The sequence below is a fragment of the Acanthopagrus latus genome, chromosome 13 (assembly GCF_904848185.1).
Source record: "Acanthopagrus latus isolate v.2019 chromosome 13, fAcaLat1.1, whole genome shotgun sequence".
NCBI classification, from domain to species: Eukaryota; Metazoa; Chordata; class Actinopteri; order Spariformes; family Sparidae; genus Acanthopagrus; species Acanthopagrus latus.
This window is the reverse complement of record NC_051051.1, coordinates 6,293,895-6,314,662: the sequence shown is the minus strand read 5'-3', so window position 1 is coordinate 6,314,662 and position 20,768 is coordinate 6,293,895. Positions and strand designations below refer to the sequence as shown.

At 41.1% G+C, this 20,768-nt stretch overlaps 1 protein-coding gene across 3 annotated transcripts; it reads left to right on the top strand.

Moving 5' to 3' along the window:
* The first annotated feature begins 1,336 nt into the window (after window positions 1-1,336).
* tbc1d8b (TBC1 domain family member 8B) lies at window positions 1,337-20,053 on the top strand. 3 transcript variants are annotated; one of them, XM_037119589.1, is made up of 21 exons: window positions 1,337-1,463; window positions 4,389-4,499; window positions 5,146-5,264; window positions 5,368-5,593; window positions 6,044-6,284; window positions 7,593-7,800; window positions 7,950-8,117; window positions 8,652-8,813; window positions 9,043-9,193; window positions 9,371-9,585; window positions 10,946-11,063; window positions 11,170-11,455; window positions 11,546-11,675; window positions 11,750-11,848; window positions 11,933-12,001; window positions 12,100-12,340; window positions 12,427-12,492; window positions 15,693-15,785; window positions 15,963-16,010; window positions 16,100-16,197; window positions 16,315-20,053. In XM_037119589.1, the coding sequence occupies exons 1-21, from the start codon at window positions 1,337-1,339 to the stop codon at window positions 16,780-16,782; spliced, it is 3,444 nt and encodes a 1,147-aa protein (XP_036975484.1). In that variant the 3' UTR covers window positions 16,783-20,053. The 3 variants fall into 3 exon arrangements, with proteins under 3 accessions (XP_036975484.1, XP_036975485.1, XP_036975487.1); XM_037119590.1 differs by lacking the exon at window positions 15,693-15,785; XM_037119592.1 differs by lacking the exons at window positions 15,963-16,010; window positions 16,100-16,197; window positions 16,315-20,053 and having other exon boundaries at window positions 14,072-15,759.
* The last annotated feature ends 715 nt before the right edge of the window (window positions 20,054-20,768 follow it).

The following is a 20,768-nucleotide window of genomic DNA, read 5'->3' as shown; positions in this document are numbered from 1 at the left end:
TCTTGTTTTTCATCAAATGTTACATAAATTATTATTGTGTCACTGAGCAGAAATGTTTTTTAGAAGTCTGCACCAAGACCTAATGATGTTTACAAGGTTAGTGTTCGCATTGCATGTAGGACCCACTGGGTATTTCACAAAGTAAGTTTCCAGACGGGAGGTGCATTGGGTCCTTAAAAAAAACAGAATTGATTAATCAATATTCACAGTAGTGCTATGGAGATTCAGCTTATTAGAATTTCTGCTACAGTGTAGATAGAACAGTATGCCATGTTAGCTCTTTGATAATAAACATATTCGGTTTGTGAGATCCCAAAGTATAAATCATTGAATGCATTTATTTGACAATAACAGTATGAAGACTTTAATTGTCGGGCAATGTGTCAAAGCTTCAAGACTGAAAAGAAATGTACATGATTAGTGTTTTTATGACTGGAAAAAGGAGGAAAGATGATAACAAAACCAAGAACTCAGACAAGAATGTAAACAGAAAAGCTGAAACCGAAATAATGCTTTCAACATGTGTTTTAGTGGAATTAAAAAATCGAAAAAATACATTTCTGAGTTTTTAAAATCCTTTAAAAATGTTTTTAGCATTGCATTTTGTTCTTGTCCTCAATATTAGCACTGCTCTGTATGTCAGTATGTATTATATGTCATTTAATCATACCTAATTTGTTTCATGGATATTACACCATTCACTGTAAACTCATTTTATTATAATGTTCTATTTAATTCTGGAGAATAAAGTAAACCAGAAACACCATTTGAAGCTAGAAAGGTGGCAGGGTCCGCCACATATAAACAAAGAAAATCAGTACGGCATTTTTCCTTCAAGGTAAGTTTGTTTATTCAGTAATGGCAACAAAGAGAGGTTTATTTAGTTTGATTAGGCATAAAATCAATGAAGATCTTTGTCCTCTGACTAAAATTACATAATGCATCTTTAACTTTATCACAAAACATATTTGCGTTTTGTCTACTGACATATTTAAAGATTGGAGCTCGGATTAAAAAAAACGATGTTGCTGGTGAATTAAACATGAGAAATTAATAAATAAACCATTTATTCAGTGGCATTTTTTTTTCTTTTTTCATTCATGAAAACAGCTGATCCCACAGTATGAATCTCCGGGGCCCCGCCTTCTTGTCACCAAAAAAAGCCCAACTACAACTCCCATGATGCCTTGCAGCTCTGGAAGCGATTCTTGTCGACGTGGGAAGGGAGGGATCCGGACACAAACAAATGTCCACGGGTTTGATGTCGGGCTACGTTGCAAGATAACCGTGACATGTCAGGTGGCTTTGGCGGATAACTCCGTGACATTTGACAAACATGTGGCTCAAACCGGAAGAGATCCTGCTGAAAAACGCGTTCAAATTGTGGGTCACCGAGAAGGATAACGAGTATTTCGTACTGCAAAGGAGACGAGGGTACGGAGAAGGTGGAGGCGGGCTGACAGGTAACGTTAGCGGCTATGATATCACCTCCTCCCCGCATGTGGAGGACATCGAAACCACCAAACCACATTGAAATAAACAAGTTTTTTGCGGGTTTAACTCTTTTTTTTCCACGTTTGCGTCGCTAACGTAGCTGTCTTGTCTGCTTGCCTGCCTGCCTGCCCGTGTTGCAGGGCGGGTGCTGCTGTGTAGCCTGCTCGTCTACAGTAAAATGCCCTCATAGCAACAGGTTTAAACCGAGTGTCAACATCAGTGAGCCTGCTGGGAGGCGAACAGCTGCTTTCTCACACGCCAGTCTGCACGGGAGTGTTTTGGCTTATTTGTGTCGGTAAAGAGTTGGGAAAAAAAAACCAAAAAAAACGAGGCTACGTGCAGGAGAAGTGTGTCCACTTCATGGTGCATTCAATGTCCCCTGTGGTTGGGTTACATACACACGGTGTGTGCATGTGCTTTATACAACTTTGTGCCACAGTTGTGTGTCAGATTTGGACTCCAGTCACATCACCAGACTAAAATTCGTGCATTTTGGAGGACAGCTCTTGTCAGTTTCTGGGTATTTGCACCACTTTTCTCCCCGAGGCTGAGAATATGAGAGAAAAACCTTTGGATTTATTAATGTCACTGCAATGTCAGGGACTGCCTGCTCCCTGGACAGTCACCCCTCTCAGCCCACTGTGGTGACATTGATGCTCAGCTGAGTTGTCACCCTGTAATTTAGGTTATATTAAGCTCAGCTACAGTTGAGATGTAACATTTTTTTTTTTAGCGTTGAGAGAGAAAACCCCCTAGAGTTGTTTTTCTTTTTTTTCTTTTTTTTTTACAGGCTTGAGGATGCAGCTAATGGTTTTCCTGTATTGATTATACTGTCAATTATTAACAACAGTCCAGAACTCCAAAGTTATTGAATTTACAATTATATAAAGTGGAAAAGGGCAAAAACATTGGAGAAAAGAAGTTAATCAGAGCTTTTTGTTTAGCTGGGATAACAGCATTTTATATCCTCACATTTAGAGCCAGACAGACAGATCGGTTGGTCAATATTATCAGCTGATATTGCCCTATTACACATACTGTGTATTTATCGCTGTATATATAGTGTTTGATATGAAATCTTTATTTTATTTAGAGTTTGTGATGCAGAAAAAGATGGTTTGGGATATTTAGATGATCCAATTGTCAGTGAAGTTTTCTACTTAATTTCCCTGATGTCATTTTAGATGACTGAGTGTATTGTTGAAGGTGTTTATATGTAAGAATTTTAGTTAAAACAAATTAAAAATGTCTGAAATGATCAACAGAATGTGAAGAAAGAACCGTTTTCATGTTACGATGTCTATATTAAATACTGAAGTCAGCATGCTAACCAGACTGCCCAACACTGTGCTTGCAGCGTAAACAACATCACGGCTGTGGTACTCCAAGCTCCCAGTCTGGATCACTAGATGCACGGCTAACTGGGCTAACTGGGCTAACGGCACATATTGCAATTTAAATCTGTTCTGCCTCTGTTACTTAACAAGTCATCAAGTACACTCCCATGTCCGCAGACCCAACAGTCTGCTAGTGAGTTTCTGATTTTGACATAACCTGTTGTGTAATCCTAACTGAGAGACACTCTCTGCTCTTGTGGCTCTTTGAAAAGTATAAAAGAAGTGCTCGCAATACCACCAATGATTGTAACCCACAGTTTCTAACCACCTGCCAGCCACAGTGTGACAGCCGTAAGGTAATTGATAGATAATTAATGATAATGAATGGTGTTCTGGCTGAAGACAAAAGCTCTGATATCCTGTCTGGGTGCTTTAATGACAGTGGAGGTTAAATACTACCTGATTGCACACAGCAGGCTGCACTTGAAGCCCGCTCCAGCACAAGAAGAGCCTTTTGTCTCCTGTCTATTGTATGTTTTCGAGACTGTCCTCGACTGTGATGTTGTGCTTCACTGATGAGAGCATAAATTATGTGAACTGTGTTTGATCCTTTCAGCCCTTTTTAACTGCTCAGCAGCTCCACCAGGAGAACATGTGGAGAGCTGATCCATGATCAGAGGGGCAGCCCTGTTTAATGCTGATGCAGTGCATGAGTGTGGTTCACTGCGACCTTGTTAATTATTCATGGAGGGCATGTCAGAGAGAAGTCGTAAAGGTAACAGATTCTGCTAATTTTAGTTGTGCGGCTCGGACGCGGAGCAGAGGGATCTTTAATTTCTAGACTGTCAGGACGAGTGTAAATAAAAGATTGATAGAAATAGATTTAATACACCTACAACTATTAGACCCCAGCTGAATTTGCTTTAGTCTGTCTGATGCTAAAGTTAAGCAGAGCTCTGTCGCACAATTTAAAAACTAATCTCCATTAAGTAAATCTAGGTTCTTTTATATAAACAGAAATTAAAAATCTATTTGTGTGCTGTCTGGCCTGTGTAAGTATAAAAGGAGGAGAAACTGTTAAAGGGCAACTCCATCAATTTTGCACATTAAAGTGTGTATAAAGGTCACAGGGAGTAACATATGTGAAGAGTATAAAACCTTTTGTGGTTTCAATTGCCTCCAGCGATGACACTCAATGGCTGAGTTGCATTGTGGGTAATGTAGGTGCCATGTTTAGAGAAGGAAGAGGAATGCGTGGAATTAACTATGATATCTGTGGCTCTGCTGTATCGATCTTGATCGTTTGTTTTGAAAGTGTGATGAGTCCCGAAAGTGTTATAAGTGTGCGACGCTAGACCAGTGGCTCCACTTTTACCCACAATGCAACTTAGTCACAAAGTGAAATCACTGAGGGTAGTTATTTATTTTTGTTCTTTGTTTCTTCAAGTTTTTTTTTTATAAATCTATGTGTTTTACAGATTTCCACAGGCCTCAAATGGCTGAAAGTCCCATGTAACAGTTTTGGTTTTGAGAATATCTATGTGCTGTGTGTTACAGGCCTCCTGGTGGGAACTCTGGACACTGTGTTGGACTCAACATCCAAAGTTGCTCCCTTCCGCATCCTGCACCACACACCAGACTCACAAGTATATTGGTCGATAGCATGCGGTATGTCACAGAGTGTTTCCTCTCTTTCTGACAAACATTGAATCAAATAATTACGTTGGTACAGTATATTGCATTTGAGGTAGAATCTTGTAATTGCATGAAAACAGTCTGTGTTATTGTGCTGAATTTAAAGATTTTACTGTAAAGAGAATATTTTTCCTGCCTTTTTTTCTTTAATGTGGACGAGCCAAGAACCTCCATCCTTGTGATCAGTTTCTTTAGTGATTCTCAAGATGACAAAGTTAATTATTTTGTTGTCTCTTGATAATGAAGGTAATTTTCTCAGCAGGGTTAATTTAGGTTAAAAACACAGAAGGCAGATTTCGGAGGATAATGAGATAATTGCCCACGAGAAAACAATTTCATACCCATGACATATGGACTCTGCTCTGTGGGGCAGTAAACAGTATTAACTTATGTTAACTTTCCCTGAACCTTTGCTGTGGGAACATTTTCCCTGGTGATTTGATATATACTTACATTAGAACATGAAAAAATCATTAACTTGTGGTCTTACTAACTGCATCCACGGCTTTTCTCAGCTTCTGCACTTTCAGCCATGAAAAGTCTTTTTTTACAGACAAGAAAAGTAATCCAAACATGACATCTGACATGAGATTTCTTTCCACTGTTGATGTTGTACAAGGTGTCACCAAAGAGGAAATCGTTCAGCACTGGGATTGGCTGCAGCAGAACATCATGAGGACGCTTTCTGTTTTCGACTCCAGTGAAGATATCACCAGCTTCGTACAGGGCAAGATTAGAGTAAGAACTTATAAAAGTCCTTCTTTTTTTCCTGGGGATCTCTCAGCTAGACTGTAATTGTAAACTACCAAATATTATATGGGAGTCTTTCTGATCTTGTCAGGGTCTTATCGCTGAGGAAGGGAAGACGTCCCTGGTGCTGGAGGAAGATCCCGAGAAGTTCCGAGAAGCACTTTTGAGGTTTGAGAAGTGGTTTGAGCTGCCTCCGGAGGAAAAACTGGTCACGTATTACTCATGTAGCTACTGGAAAGGCAAAGTGCCCTGCCAGGGCTGGCTCTACCTCAGCACGAACTTCTTGTGCTTCTATTCATACCTGCTGGGATCTGAGGGTAAGCCATTCCTCTTCATTCAACGTTGATTGGTGGTAACAAAGACTGTAACAGCTCCTAACATCCTAGCAGCTGTAGTTAGCTTTTATGGTGTGAAAGGAACTTTCTTTGAACATTTTTGCATAAGAAAGTAGCTCCAGCTAATGACAGCTTTCATAATTATAAAAAAAAAAAAAAAAAAAATCCATTGTGCTGTAGTGGACCACATAGTGGAGGCAAACTTGACAAGCAGCGTGGATAATGGATAACTCTGACATTTGAAGAATTTTCACAATGATGCTGTGAACATTTTCTTGGTATGAGCAGTTCTTTATTTTAGTGTTGTTGATACCGTGCTGCATTTCATATACTTGAATTAATAAGAATGGGACAAATAGAAAACAGACTCACAACACAGATTCACTCATGATCCTCGAGTTTTATTTTCGTATCATTGTGATGAATCTGCAGTAAAACTGGTCATCTCCTGGGACGAGGTCTGGAGGCTGGAGAAAACCTCCAACGTTCTCCTGACCGAGAGCATCCACGTCCTGGCTCACGGGGAGGATCACTACTTCTCCATGCTGCTGCACCTTAACGAGACCTTTGTCATCATGGAGCAGCTGGCCGACTACTCCATCAAGCGCCTTTTTGATAAAGAGGCCTTCCAGAGAGAGCCGGCGCTCTCCGACCCCCTGCAAATCACCAAGAGGTACTGTCTGTCTGCTTCACTGCACAGCTTTCCATGATCCCGTTAGTGCCGGCTGCCAGCTTGAAGTACCAGAGGAAACACACAGTCTGACTGCAGACACATAGTGTTTGTGTTTGTTTTGACCTGCCTGGTGTGGCAGGTTGGTCACCCATGACGATACCAGTGCCAAGTATTTTAAAATCAACGTGCTGTGGTTGCTTACTTGCTATTTCGGTGAGATATTCAGTGAGCTCCAAAGGTCTGAGAGCACTTGTCAGGATGCTTCTGTTCTACACATGTTTTTAATCTAATACTATTTAAATGATATTAGTATAACAGTTGTGAAGAGTTAAATCTTTGAAAATTGTCCATGAATTCAGAATATCTTAGCAGTTGATATGTCCCCCTTTTGTTTTAATGACTGCTTGAACTCCAACTGGCATGAATTTTGTGCAAAAACCAGTGACTCATGTTATGCCAGTGTGATTGGACAGTGTTCCACAAAGCTACTTGTGAATTCTTGGCTTTCTCGGTGTTCAAGTGCCCCCATAAATCTTCACCTCCTCACATACACCCTTCTGTTACGGCCATAACTCTCCAAGACTTGGATTAATCAGTAAATAGGACTTTTTTTTTATATTTTCCTGCCATCCACTTGGAAATTCTTGTATTTCTAAGCCCACCTCAAGCGTTTGGCCTTGTTTCCTCTCCTGGGAAGTGGTTTTGAAACTGCTCCCCGTCCTCTGAGCCAGCCTTGTTCTGACAGTACTTTGCTGATTGGAGTCTTGTGTTGTTTATTGAGCAAATTCTGTGTGTGTTGAAGTTGCTTTCCTAACTCTCAGGGAACTAAGCTCGATGTATTGATCTTGATTTGACACTGGGAAATCCTCTCTTTGCTTAGAATAACAATTCTATAAACAAACTTTCTGATTTCTTTCCATATTTATATATTTATATTTATAACATTTATATTCCCGATCAAAGTGCGTTGCTTTCTGAAGTGGTGTTCTTGCATTTGTATGCTGTTATATTAGTGACAATAAGTCCAATAAAAGCAGTTATTGTGACATGCCTAACAAGAATTTAGAAACAGACACAGAGTGAAATATCTACCTGTCTTTTATATATGATATACAGTATATGTAATAATATGATATAATATAGATTTGTAATGATCTAAATTAAATATTTCAGTGCCTATAACAATGATATGGAGGGTGACAGTCAGGAGCACAGAGTCTGTTGTGCATGTGAGATTGGAGGATGTCCTTAGAGAACTTAAACGTGATGTTCCCACTCATAACTTTCTTCTTCACTTCCCCCCCGCAGAGGCCTAGAGGCTCACGCAAAGAGCGACCAGTTCCGGACGTTTTTCAGGCTTCCCAAAGAGGAAAACCTGTTAGAGGTGCACGAGAGCTTCCTGTGGGTGCCCTTCAGCCACTACAACACTCTTGGCAAGATCTGCCTGTCTGAGAACTACCTGTGTTTCGCCAGCCAGGACGGAAGCCAGTGCCATGTCATCATTCCAATGCGAGAGGTAATGTGAAACAAAAGGCGACGTTACTTTGTTCTTGAAAACACTGCCAAAAAAAAAACCAAAAAAAAACAAGACTCTTGAAAAGCTTTCTGCATACTGATGAAGAGCAGTGGCGACAGTGACTGTCTGGTCTGCTGATGTTCCTCCAGGTTGTGAATGTGGAGAAACCGGACTCCAGCAGCAGGGCTTTGACGGTGTGCGTGCGTGGCAAGAGGGCGCTGCGTTTCTCTGAGGTGCGCGACTACCAGCGGCTCGCTAACACGATCCGGAGCAGGTGTGGGATCAGCGCCAGCCCTCAGCACTCTGCTTCATCAGAGGTAACGTCTTAGCTCTTGTTTTGTGTCCTTCAAAGTTACCATAAAGAATCCGGTTTATATCCCTCTGTTATTCCCCCTCCTCATCTCTGTACGTTCATGAAGTAAACTGCATTTCCCCTCCAGTCAGCAGTCAGCAGGGAGGAAAACAGAGACTGAATAACTTTTACTGATAAATCCCAAAAGTCACATTTTCAGCTTTCCTCCTGGCAGTGTTTTGTTGATATGTGCTACTCATAGAAATGTGTCACTTACCACTAGATCTTGAAATCTCGAGAGATATGTCAGGGTTAGAGGGAGTGGTATCTCCGTCAGTTCACAATATATTAACATTTTTAAACCAGGTGATTTTAATCAACAGAGTATAATTAAACAGCTTTGGAGTATTGTATGTAAAAGTGAACCTTTTTAGAATCATGACCATACAGATTTTAATACGCTTTACTTTTAACTCTATTCTGTACCTTCATTTTGCTGCTTATTCTGCAGTTCAAAGAGCTTTCTGACATTGACAAATGATATGTCTTTATCACGAAGGCAATCAGAGGCGAGTGCCAGTCACTCATCAACCACTTCGAGGACAACCCCGAGGACGTGACGCTGATGGTGGGACAGAAAGACAGCAGCAAGGCTGTGAGCACCGAGGCTCTCATGACTGTTTTCCACCCCCAGGATGTCGAAAACCTTGACCCCAAAATGGTAAAGTTTTTATTCAAACCAGCGCCACGTTCACTTAGAGATTCTGAGTGACTGACATTGAAGCAATAAACCTGCCGGATGGGGGCCGTGCTTGTGGGTGTTTAATCAATTCAGGGGTGGACGTGAAACAAAATGGAGTGTACATCTGTTCAGAAATACAACCAGTTTTGACAGCATAGTGGAGCATGAACAATAACACCGTGACGTGTGCTGTCTGTGTGTGTGACAGCTTAAAGAAAAGATGAAGGAGCAGTCGTGGAACATCCATTTCTCGGAGTACGGACGCGGCACGAGTATGTTCTTCACCAGGAAGACACGAGACTTGATTGTTCGCGGTGTTCCCGAGGCCTTGAGAGGAGAGCTGTGGATGCTGTTTTCAGGTATTTATACAGCAGAGACGCTCTGCTATGTGCAGTAATTGATCTGCGGTGTCTGCACCCTGTTGACAAAGCCTAGTGCTAAGTACACACTCAATATGAATAATTAAGTAAAACATGGCTGGTGCGGGGATCTGTGCAGCATGTGTTTCTGGACTGACTGTGGTTCTGACTCTGCAGGAGCCGTGAACGACATGGCCACTCACCCCGGCTATTACACCGAGCTGGTGGAACAGTCTCTGGGCACGAGCACTTTGGCCACAGATGAAATAGAGAGAGACTTGCATCGCTCTCTGCCAGAGCACCCGGCCTTTCAGAGCGACACAGGAATCTCAGCTCTACGCAGAGTCCTCACTGCCTATGCATACAGGAACCCCAAAATTGGATACTGCCAGGTACTTTGACTTTTTCAGGATTGTTTAAACAGGCAAAAAAAGTATGCTCTTAAAGGCAGGGGCTTTCATTAAAAGAAACTATATGCATTTAATCAAGTAGTGTACATAAGTGCAAGTTTGAGATACTTGTACTTTATCAGTGTTTTCTTTTCATGCCATGTCGTGCTTCTGCTTGACTAGTGGAAAATATTGCGCTTACATCTGACACCTTTAGTTTTTAAATTAAGATGTTGACCTACAGGACACATGAGCAATTTATTTTTTTAAAAATTAGGTTTTGTTTTCAACTAATTGCTGATTATTCAATTAGTCGATTGGCAGTAAGTGAACTGGCAGCTATTTTTATTTTCATTCGAGTTATGTTGTTAATGTAAAACACTTTATGGCTCCAGACCCTCAAATGTGATCATCTGCTGCTTTTCCTTTTACTTGTTTAGAGAATTTTAATTTATTTGGAATAACCTTGAGATTTCAACCATTGCATGGACAGAAAAGACATTGTAAAGGTGTCAGTTTGGACTGAATCCAGACCATCAGCCAGTTAATGGTGGAGAAAGGCATCAGATTGATCCATACAAAATAGTATTTCAACAACTTAAACGGTAAAATCATGATTTAAGAGTAATGTACGAGTTAATAATAATTAATAATAATAATATTGCAGACAGAATGCAGGGAAGAGAAGCAAAGACAAATCTACGGAGATAAACGACACCAAAGCAAGGCTTTCAGCACAAACTGTCAGTTTGGCAGAGAGCCTTATGAGATTTACTCGCAAAACAGAAATTAGGCACTCATTTGGAGCTTGGCTGACTCTGTGTCTGCTATATTTACAGTAGTTGTAGAAACCGTGGACGGGAGAAAAATGAGACGCATCTGATGCGCCTGTGACTTAAAAGCTGACAGCAAATTCTTCCGGCGTAATGTGCATGAACTCAGCTGTAACAAGACACAACACTGTCTCTGCTCTCTCCAGCAGCTACCACCACTGTGTCAATGCCTCATGATCACTCTTCGTCTCCTCATTTCTACAGTAATCAATGAAAGACTATCCTAGAAGTGCAGACTTCAACTTGTAACCCTTATGGTTTTATACCACTTCACTGTGATTGTTCATTTCAATACACTGAGTGATGCAGCAGCTCTGAAAAGCAGAGCTGATTTTTTGAAGAAGGCCAAGTAGAAATGGCCCTGGAGCTCAAAAAAAAAAAAAAAAAGGCCACAAGTGATCTGAAACCATTGAAACCTTAATGAAAAAGGCGCTGATGCTCTGAAAAATGCTGAGACATTGACACAGTCTGTTATACTCCTCTCTTCAGTAAACCTAAGAGAGGTCTGTTTCCTTAATTCTCCTGTTCAGGCCATGAACATCCTCACCTCAGTCCTCCTGCTCTATGCAAAAGAAGAGGAGGCTTTCTGGCTCTTAGTAGCCGTCTGCGAGAGGATGCTGCCAGATTACTTTAACCGCCGGATTATTGGTAAGAGCTGCTGCAAAGGATGTCATTCTCACCCTATTTCTGCCGCTCATCAAATGTGAAAAATCTCAAGAATTTACACTATGAAACGTTGCCGATCTTTCTTCAGGCGCTTTGGTCGACCAGGCGGTGTTCGAGGACCTGATTCGGGAAAACCTTCCGCAGCTGGTGGAGCACATGACGGACCTGAGTTTCTTCTCGTCCGTGTCTTTGTCCTGGTTTCTCACGCTCTTCATCAGTGTCCTGCCCATAGAAAGCGCCGTGAACGTGGTGGACTGTTTCTTCTACGATGGCATAAAAGCCATCCTGCAGCTCGGCCTGGCGGTGCTGGACTACAACATGGAGGCTCTGATCAGCTGCCACGATGACGCCGAGGCCGTCACCATCCTCAACAAGTCTGTGTGAATACAAACTAAGCAGGGCTGATTTATTCCATACACTAATGTTGTGTAAATGATTATCTTTCTCTGCTGGTGTTGTTTCAGATTCTTTGATAGCGTAACAAACAAAGACAGCCCGTTGCCTCCAACAGTGCAGCAAGCCTCAGTGGGAAATAACGATAAAACATCCCACCTCAAGGTGGACATCAGCGAGCTGATCCGCGAGGCCTACGAGGTACTGCAAGATTCCTCCCAAGTTTTTATTCAATGATTTTGGCATCGGGTTTATTTAACTGCTCTTTGTTTCAGAAATATGGAAATATACGTTCAGAGGAAGTCGAGAGTTCACGGAAGAGAAACAAACTGTACGTGATCCAGACACTGGAGGATACGACCAAGCAAAATGTCGTAAGTGACCATTGAGCTCACAGTAGTTAATGTCAGTGCTGTTGTTTCCGTATTATTAAGGGTGAATTTTAAACCTATTTTCAGATCCGGGTGGTGTCCCAAGAAGTCAGATTTACTGCCGCACAGCTTGATGAGCTTTACAACTTGTTCAAAGTGAGTCACAGTCATGAAAATGATGATAAGAATAAGAAGAATAGCACACAAATGAAAAACAGAAATGTCATGTTTTACCCTTTGTTTTCTATTTTCAGAGGCAACATTTCCGCAGCTGCTACTGGACAATGAAGAGCCCGGCTCTGCTCCATCATGACCCCAGCCTGGCCTATTTGGAGCAGTACCAGTTGGGTTTCCAGCAGTTTAGCGTGCTCTTCTCCCTGCTGGAGCCCTGGGCTTTCTGCTCCACCAAGAGCCCCCTCTCCCTCTGGATCTTCCGCCTGATAGACGAGAACCAGGACGGCCTCGTCAACTTTAAAGAGTTCTGCTGCGCCCTCGGTGAGTTCACTCGTTCTCTGCGCCGCTAACGCAGCCGTCAGCCTCAGCAGCCGAACTGCCGTAACGTCAAACTGCTTCTCCCGCAGATACTTTGTACAACGGATCCTTCACAAATAAGCTGAAATTTCTCTTCAAGCTGCACCTGCCACCAGGTGAGTGATCGATAAGTCATGCAGCGAACATCAGCAACATTCAGATTTTAATTCATACAATAAAATTAATATGTGACATAAGCCAACATTAAAAAAAGGGCTGAAAAATAAACCCGTCAGTGCTCTTTGGTTGACAAACTATGTAATAGTGACATTGTTTCTAAATTGTTTTTATCCATTTTTTACATGCATTTTACTAAAAGAAAAACAATAAAACAATATATAGACATGATTTCCACAATTACAGGGAAAGGAAACTTCCAGAAACATCCATGTACTTCACGTAAACAAACAGAATAAAATCAATTAATAAATACGTTTTAAAAAACAGGCAAAAATGAGAAATCATAGAAATAATCAATGTCAAAATGATCTAAAAATAAAGATTGTTTGACATATAACCTCACAATTATTTTCACAATTGATCCCTTTCTTGTTTGGTCTGTAAAATGGTGGCAAGATGATGTAAGTAAACGTCTTCTTTGTCCACAACCCAAAGATATTTAGGCGACTGTCACAGATAATTAAAGAAACTAGAAAATACACATTTAGGAAAACTGGGATCAGAACATTTTGACTTTCTTTTCTCTTAGATTATTTCTCTCATCGATTAAGCGATTATCAAAATAGTTGACGATGAATTGAATTTAATAGTTGACAACTAGTCAAGTACTCTAAGCATCTCCACTTTGGCTTCACTGTGCTTCAATTTCTTGTTACCTACTGGCCAACATGTGCACCAATACTGATAAATAATATATGTTTTAACCTTTCTATTTCCAAATTGTGTTTTAATAACCTGCACCGATCTGTTGCTGTTTCTGTTGTGACGACCCTTTTGTAACATCTTTGTATTCGAGTATCTTTCATTCAAAACATACCTGCAGTGATCATGGATGCTTTCAGACTCCGTTTCATGACCGCAATAAAACCGCAGCACCAGCAGCAGACATCCACAAGTAAAACACAAGGTCAGACAGTCTGAAGTCTACAGGGATTGAAAACATACGAGTTGTCATTTCGATAATCCAGTCCATAACTCAGCGTCTGTTGAGTGAGCACATCGCCCGGGGGAAGAAACTGTCCTTGATCGTGTGGCTCTTGTCTAGATGATGTGGCAGTGCACGCTTGAAGGCAGGGGGGTAAGAATAGTCCGTGTTTGGTGAAAGAACTTTGCCATGGCAACGATGGGTGTCAGGGACTGTTAGGGCATTTAACAGTGGGCTAGTTTCTCTATAAAGACGATCCATGATGAGGAAGAAGTGTTCAAATTATAACTGACAGCTCAGCGGCGCAGGAGGACTGAGTCACCGCTTGCGATGTGCCAGGTCAGTGAACATCAGCAAGCAGCAAAGGCTTGTTTTACGTCTCGTGGAGAGAGCGGTTGGCTTCAGCACCAAGGACAGGTCTTGTACGGTACTGTCACAGACTGTCTAATTTGTGGGACAGCAATTTTGTTATAGTGACAGTGAGATTTATATGCACAGGCTGGCGGTTCATACTCCAGTTTTTTTTTTGGTTTTTTTTTTCAGCACTGGATTTTGGTATCTTTGATATTTTTTTCTTTTCCCCCTTCAAGCGAAGTCTGCAGAGAGATTTTTGGTAAACAACATGGATCCTCCAGCATGTGCTGATATCACAGCGGGACAGCCCTGAGCGGGAGCCCACATCAAAGTCTTGACGCTGGAACTGGGCCAGACACTCCACTTATCAAGGAAATGAAATCATGTGCTATTTGGAGCTGAGAGACTGCAGGTTTTTTTTTTTTCAGTCCAAACACACAGAACAGCAGCTGTACTCTCTCAGCAGCTTCAGTCAGTGGCGTGGAGGAGCTTCACGGTGACATCATCTGTGTCGTAACTGGTTGTAGGGACACGACACAATGCGTTGTTGTACCTTTTTACTTACAGCTACATCAGCGTTGTTTGATGATCATACTGAGGTTTTTTTTCCTATTCTGAGTTTTACAGATTGTGCAGAAATGTTAACATCCGGATTAATACTGACCTGATATTGCACTGAAGTGTATCATGCGTGTAAGCTGAAATTTAGTCTCCATGTTTCTCAGCTGATAGTTGGTGACATTGGTGATAATCGGACGTATCTTTAGCACGAGAGAAAGGTCACAGATTCTCTCAGTAAACCTGCCCAATAGATTCTAAATAATGTTTTGCAAAGGTCACCACGATCAGCACGGTTCAGTCTGCTTGGATCATGACTCTCAGCAACAGATTTCATGACACAGACGCACTGAAACGAGTAACCAAACCTCCGGCTGTGCTGCTCATAGCGAGAAGCTATCAGGCAAATATAATAACGCTGATGGCTTGTGAGGGTAATTGTTTAGTGCAGCAGTGAAAACTTGCACGCATGCCTGCACACATACAGACACAGTCGTCGGTGGGGGGTTGGAGGATGCAAGTACATCACAAATAATAATAGAGTAAGAAATTGAAATAATACAAACCACTACTAACGTTAATAGATTATTAGAAACCACTTTAAATGTAATACAGCCCAATACAATATCACTAACTACAGTATCAGCCAAATACTGATAATCACCTGCCTCTCATGGCCGATACCAATATGTTAACTGATAATTCACATATTTTATTTTAAGAAGTTAAAAATCTGTAGATTATGCACACGCGAGGGTTAGAAAGGCAAAGATGGATGATTTAATGTTCCAAATCTCTGATCAAACTAAATGTAACTGATGTCAGTATTATAACAGAAACCAAGAAAAGTTCTCTCTCTTAAAATGTTTGTCCATTAACGCACAACACCAAAAGACTTGACATACTTCTTCTTCTTCTTACTTCTTTCTTCTTCTTCTATTTCTTTCTTTTTCCTCTCCTTTGTGTCTGTTGGCAGATTGTAAACCATCTTTAAAGGTGCATACCGCCACCTACTGTATCGGAGAGTGGAGCTGTTGCTCTTGTTAAGTCAATGAGTGCAGTTTGGCTTCATGTTATTGCCGTCTGTGTATCGACTGTAATTTAATTATCAGATGAATACATAATGATATAAATTTCCCATTATCGTGTTTCACATTATATTAGCCCTTTCGTGCATCCGTATTCACAGAGATACAATCTGTCGCAGGATTGTGAAGACTGTATTGCATTAGACTGAATCTAATAAGCTGATTTCTCCTCCTCTTCCCTCTGACTTCACTCACAATCGGTATCTTCCAGCTTTCACAGGTAGTCCTTTGCACACAAAGGAAGAAAGAATCCAGCACTTTATTCCAGTGACTGAAGACTCTTCTCACTTGAGTAGACTCACTGGTTAGCCGCTTTACTCTTTCTATCCCTTTTTAAAACTCCCCTTTACCCTTTTTTCAGTCTAAATTCTGTCACAATTGTGTCCTGGTGCTTGTGCCTGATGTCCCTGCATGCATTTGGTGGTTTTTGAAGCGTCTCTCTGCACAGTGTGTTCACATGCTGCTTATATACATATTCCAGCATTTGATCTTCCTGCGGACGGTGTGATAAGAAAAAGCCCTGAGAGAGGTAAGATGTCAGCCAAATCTATTACAAAAACAGTTGAGTTATAATTAAAAACCTGTTAACGTCTGAGTGTTTGTGTGTGAACTTGACAGGCAGAGGAAAAGTGGACCTGCAGGCCTACCTGAAACAATGGCAGAATGAAATACTTAAGAAAGAGGAAACCATTAAAGACCTGCCTCGAATTGATCAGGTAATTCAATCCATGTTTGCCAAAAAGAATATTTAATTCCTGAAGTAGCAAAAAAAAAAAAAGGATTTAACCTCAACATTTTCACAGTAATATGATTTTTGTTCTTTTTAATCTCAGACTCAGTTCATCCAGTTTTCCAAGACCCTGTACAACACATTTCATGGCGATCCAGAGGAGGAGTCTCTGTACCGAGCCGTGGCTCACGTCACCAGCCTTCTGCTGAGGATGGAGGAGGTGGGACGGAGGCTGCAGGAGCCAAGCAGTCCCCCAGAATCGACAAAGCCCGCCAGCACTGCCGATATTCCTGCTGCTGCTGCTGCTGCTGTGGAGGAGGAAGAGGAGGATGAGTCTTCACCCAAAGAAGCTCCCACCACCCCAGAGAGCTCCGCCACCACCGGCTCCCACGACAGTCAGGACGCAGGGCCCGACCTCACGGAGACGGAGTGGTCGTTCTCGTTCGAGCAGGTTCTGGCTTCTCTGCTCAACGAGCCGGCTTTAGTCAGCTTCTTCGAGCGGCCCGTCGATGTTCACGCTAAACTGGAACAAGCTAAGGTTGCCCAGCTGAAGCTAAAGGCGAATAAATGAAAGGAAACATGAAGTGAATTGAAACTTTGCTCCTGAAGTCACCGTGAATTTCCTTTCTCCTCTCGGATGGGGCAGTGGGTTTTGTTGAGGCAGCCGGTCAGAGTGAAATGGAGGACACACATTCACTCTCTTATCATTGACCTGCAGCTTCAGTGCGTTTTCATCTTAAGAAGCCTCGTTTCTAACGTAACGTAGGCTGTCGCTCCTCAAATCTGATTATGCATTTTCAACCATCGTTGATTAGATTAATTTGCTCATTAAGCTTCAGATTTTAAGTTGAGTTAACATCCCTCCACTATATGCCATGCAGCACATACACTATAGTTTTGTTTTGTATAAGGGACATTTAGTTCTGTCTCTGTATTCAGGGACAGAAGAGTTTGTCCTTCCGTCTGTCTCTGGTGACATGTTGAGAATACAGCTCTGTAACAAATAACGTAGACAAGGTGACTGAGGGTCCTTCTGGATATCCTCATATATTTTCTCTGTCACTGCTGTAGTTAAAATGCTGACGTGTCCTGTGACTTTGGTGTGTTACTCTTACTGTAAACGTGTAGTGAGTGAGGAACACTAGCTTTTCAGTTGTTACAGGCACAGAATAAATGAGTGAGGACAAGCTGCGCTGTTGTGCCTGGAAGCCATACATTGATTTCAGAGGTGGATCTCAAGGATCTCAAGGATGTCAGATAACGTTTTATTGAGAGCTTAAAAGATTGAATTATATCATAACTTTTGCAATAATATACAAGAGAGGACTCTGTACTGCCACAGCGCACTCATCTGTCTCGTTCCTCCAACAGCAGCACATGCCGTAAAAAAAAAAAATATTATAGCATGACTTCAAGTGTGAGCCTCTGGTGTGTAAAGGTGTAGTTGTGCTGCTGTAGGGAAATTTTCCTGCGTCCGCTTCTCAAAAATGTGCAATCTTCACAGTGCGATTGATCGGTTTAATGTACTGTTTGCTTACGTCCGTCTTACTGTATATGTAGGATGTTATACTCTAGTGTATAAGTGCAGCGTTTTGTACATAGAGGTCAATCCAATAGTCGTTTGATTATTGTATTTATGGGGCTTGAAATATGTAAGATATGAACTAGTGGACTGTTGTGGACACAACTTAAACTCAGGGTGCAATTTGTGTAAATTAAAAGGGAGAAAAGGGATATTTTTTTTCGACCTGGGACATATAAAATATATGACTGAGTTAAACATAGCTTACAGATGTCTGTAACATTTAAAATATAGAGCATGTGTAGCATAGTTACAGGGTTTGCCACATTATGCTAGCCTTCAGTGAACTAGTACTGCTCACTGCTGAAAGCCACATTTGACTTAACAGTATTCAGTTTTATTCCGTTTTTTTTTTTTTTGCTTCTATCTCAGTGAATCATTTGCACACTCGTTTGAGATTCACAAGTTGTAGGTCTGCTTGTATCTCTGCTAGATCTCAGAGGCTTAGGATTGCAAAAAGGCCATGACCCGCTTCGGCTGCAGCTCGTCGTCTCCATGGGGCCAAATTGACAGATTTAATAGAGCTTTATTTCTGCTTGTGTAGGGAAATGATGTTTTAGAACCTCTTAAGTGCAAGTGCAATTCTCTGTTTGCTATATTTTTATGCAATTTGCTTGGAATGTTATGTCGTTATTTTTTTTTTTAAAGTACTTACGTTTTCGCTTAAGGTTTAAGGACCAATCTGAAATGTATGTCATGTGTAATTCTTGGGTTGGATTGTTGAAGTGATTGAAGGATTTTGCACACAGCCATCACACATCGGAACTGAAAAGATAAAATCTCTCACTGTTTACATGATTAATGTAGGAAAAAAAAAGAAACTAAATACATTGCCCTTTTGATCTGTGGTCACTCCTTCAATCTAAGCCATTATGAAACAGTAGTTTCAACAGGAGAGCTGCACCTGAGGCTTTAGGAGCTGAGTATCTGATCATTTTGCAACTAAATCATTCAAAATGGAAACTCTTATTTCCATTATTTAAAATATATGACCATGGCTTTACTATTTCACTACGACTGTTCCCCTGTGGGTTAACACTGACTTCGTAACGTCAGTGTTACAACAACAACAACTTCACGTATTAAAGGAGACATATTATGTCCATTTTCAGGTTCATAACATTAATTTGGGTTACAAGTAGAATAAGTTTACATGCTTTAAGGCTCAAAAAATGCTCCTTTTTTTAAAAGTTTAAATTCCCCCTTCATCTGAAACAGTTTGTTAAGCTACTGTCACTTTAAGGCCCCCCCACAAACATCCAGTCTGCTCTGATTGGTCAACTCAGACACACCTGAGCCAGTACAGCTCACTGTGTCTCGGGTCAGCTCTGTCATGTTTTCAGCTCGCAGTTGGCGTCACGTCTTCTGTCATTATAGGCCTAAATTATGCAAACGCGTGACATGGTGATGTGATGTCACAAAGTCATAGGATTTAAAAGGCGGGACTACTGACGAGGTGTTTCATGTACCTCAGGAGCAGTGTGAGAGAAAGCGCTCCAATTCGTGCAGAGTTTGGGCTTTTAAACTTTGCTTTACATGAAGAACATTTAACACACTGAAGGAAAGGGAAAAAAAATGAAACGCATAATCGGTCTCCTTTAAGAAATTCCAGCTACAACCTCTCAGCAAAGAAGCTGTTGTAGTCTCTCTGAGGGTTCTTTTCATGTTGGTTTGTTGCATGCTCAGTCTATTTCTAATTATTTGATACTATCTTAAAGATTAGATTATCATAAAAGACAAGTTTGCTTTCAATAATTAATTTATTGGTCGTCATGGAAGAAATGTAGAACAGTGGTTAAGATAAATCAAACCTTTTGATGCTAAGTAAATTCCTTGCTGTGTTTCTGCAGGCATTGCTTTTGGAAAATAATTGCACTTACAATGATTTCTTTTGGCCCAGAAATAGTCTGTGGTTTCCCTCTTGGTGGGGGAGTAAATCAAAGGAGATGACTTTGTAGGAACAGCCGATGGAAAGTCAGAAGGTTGGAAATCATCATCCTTCTGGCACGCTGTCAGTTCTGCCATTATGCATCAAGAGTGTACAGTCGGCATGGATAAAGCTCCAGCTCCTGCATTAGCATATGTTTAACCGAGTCCTTATATGTGCAAATGTAGTCTACAGCTTCGACACTCTGTAGCTTTTGCTTGAAAGCTTGTTTTGCAAAAATGTGTGGAGCATATTTTCTGTTTACCAGCTTGATTATGATTTATTTTTATTTCTATACAGAGGTATCAGAATAAAGAGTGATGATTCTATGAATGAGTGTTGCCTGAAACACTTTCACTCCACACGCACACACACGAGTTGAAATGTGACTCATGATTAGAGATAATTGTTTATTTATATTTTAATGGACAGAAGCAGCTGCATTTCTGGGTAATCTGTCAGCAAGTCATGCTTAGAAGTATAGTCGTGACTGGAAAACCAAGCTTAACGTAACATTTCTTGTATGAGAATCAAAGGGCTCAAAGTCAAAATTCCTTTAGAAAAACATCACTTTTAAGAGGGCGGGTCCACGTACAATGAGAACTTTAAGCCATCTCATTGTGTTTCTGAAGAAACAACCATGTTGATGTTATGTAAAAGATGTATAAGTACTGTGCTGCAGAACTTACTGAAGTTAGCATGCTAACCAGTTAGCTCCGGTCCATCCTGTCCCCGTATACCACTTGCCAGGGTTTCTCGTGGGCCCTGGTCTTAACAGTACCGCAAGAGATGGCAGAAGTGGTAAGTTCACTAACAAGTAAACAAAATAAACTTACAAAATATCAAGAAAGGAGATATTTTTTCAACTGTTTTTCCTCACTAAAAAGAAAAACGCAACCAGTTTCTCCCTTTTAATGAGCTTTGACATTGCCATGTTAGTGTGTCATAAAAAAACATCTTTTATCAAAATAAATCCTCAACTCAGAGTGAACCTGCCGCTGATGCCTGACTCTCGTGTCATGCCTCTCCTGTCCCCTTCTAGTATGTC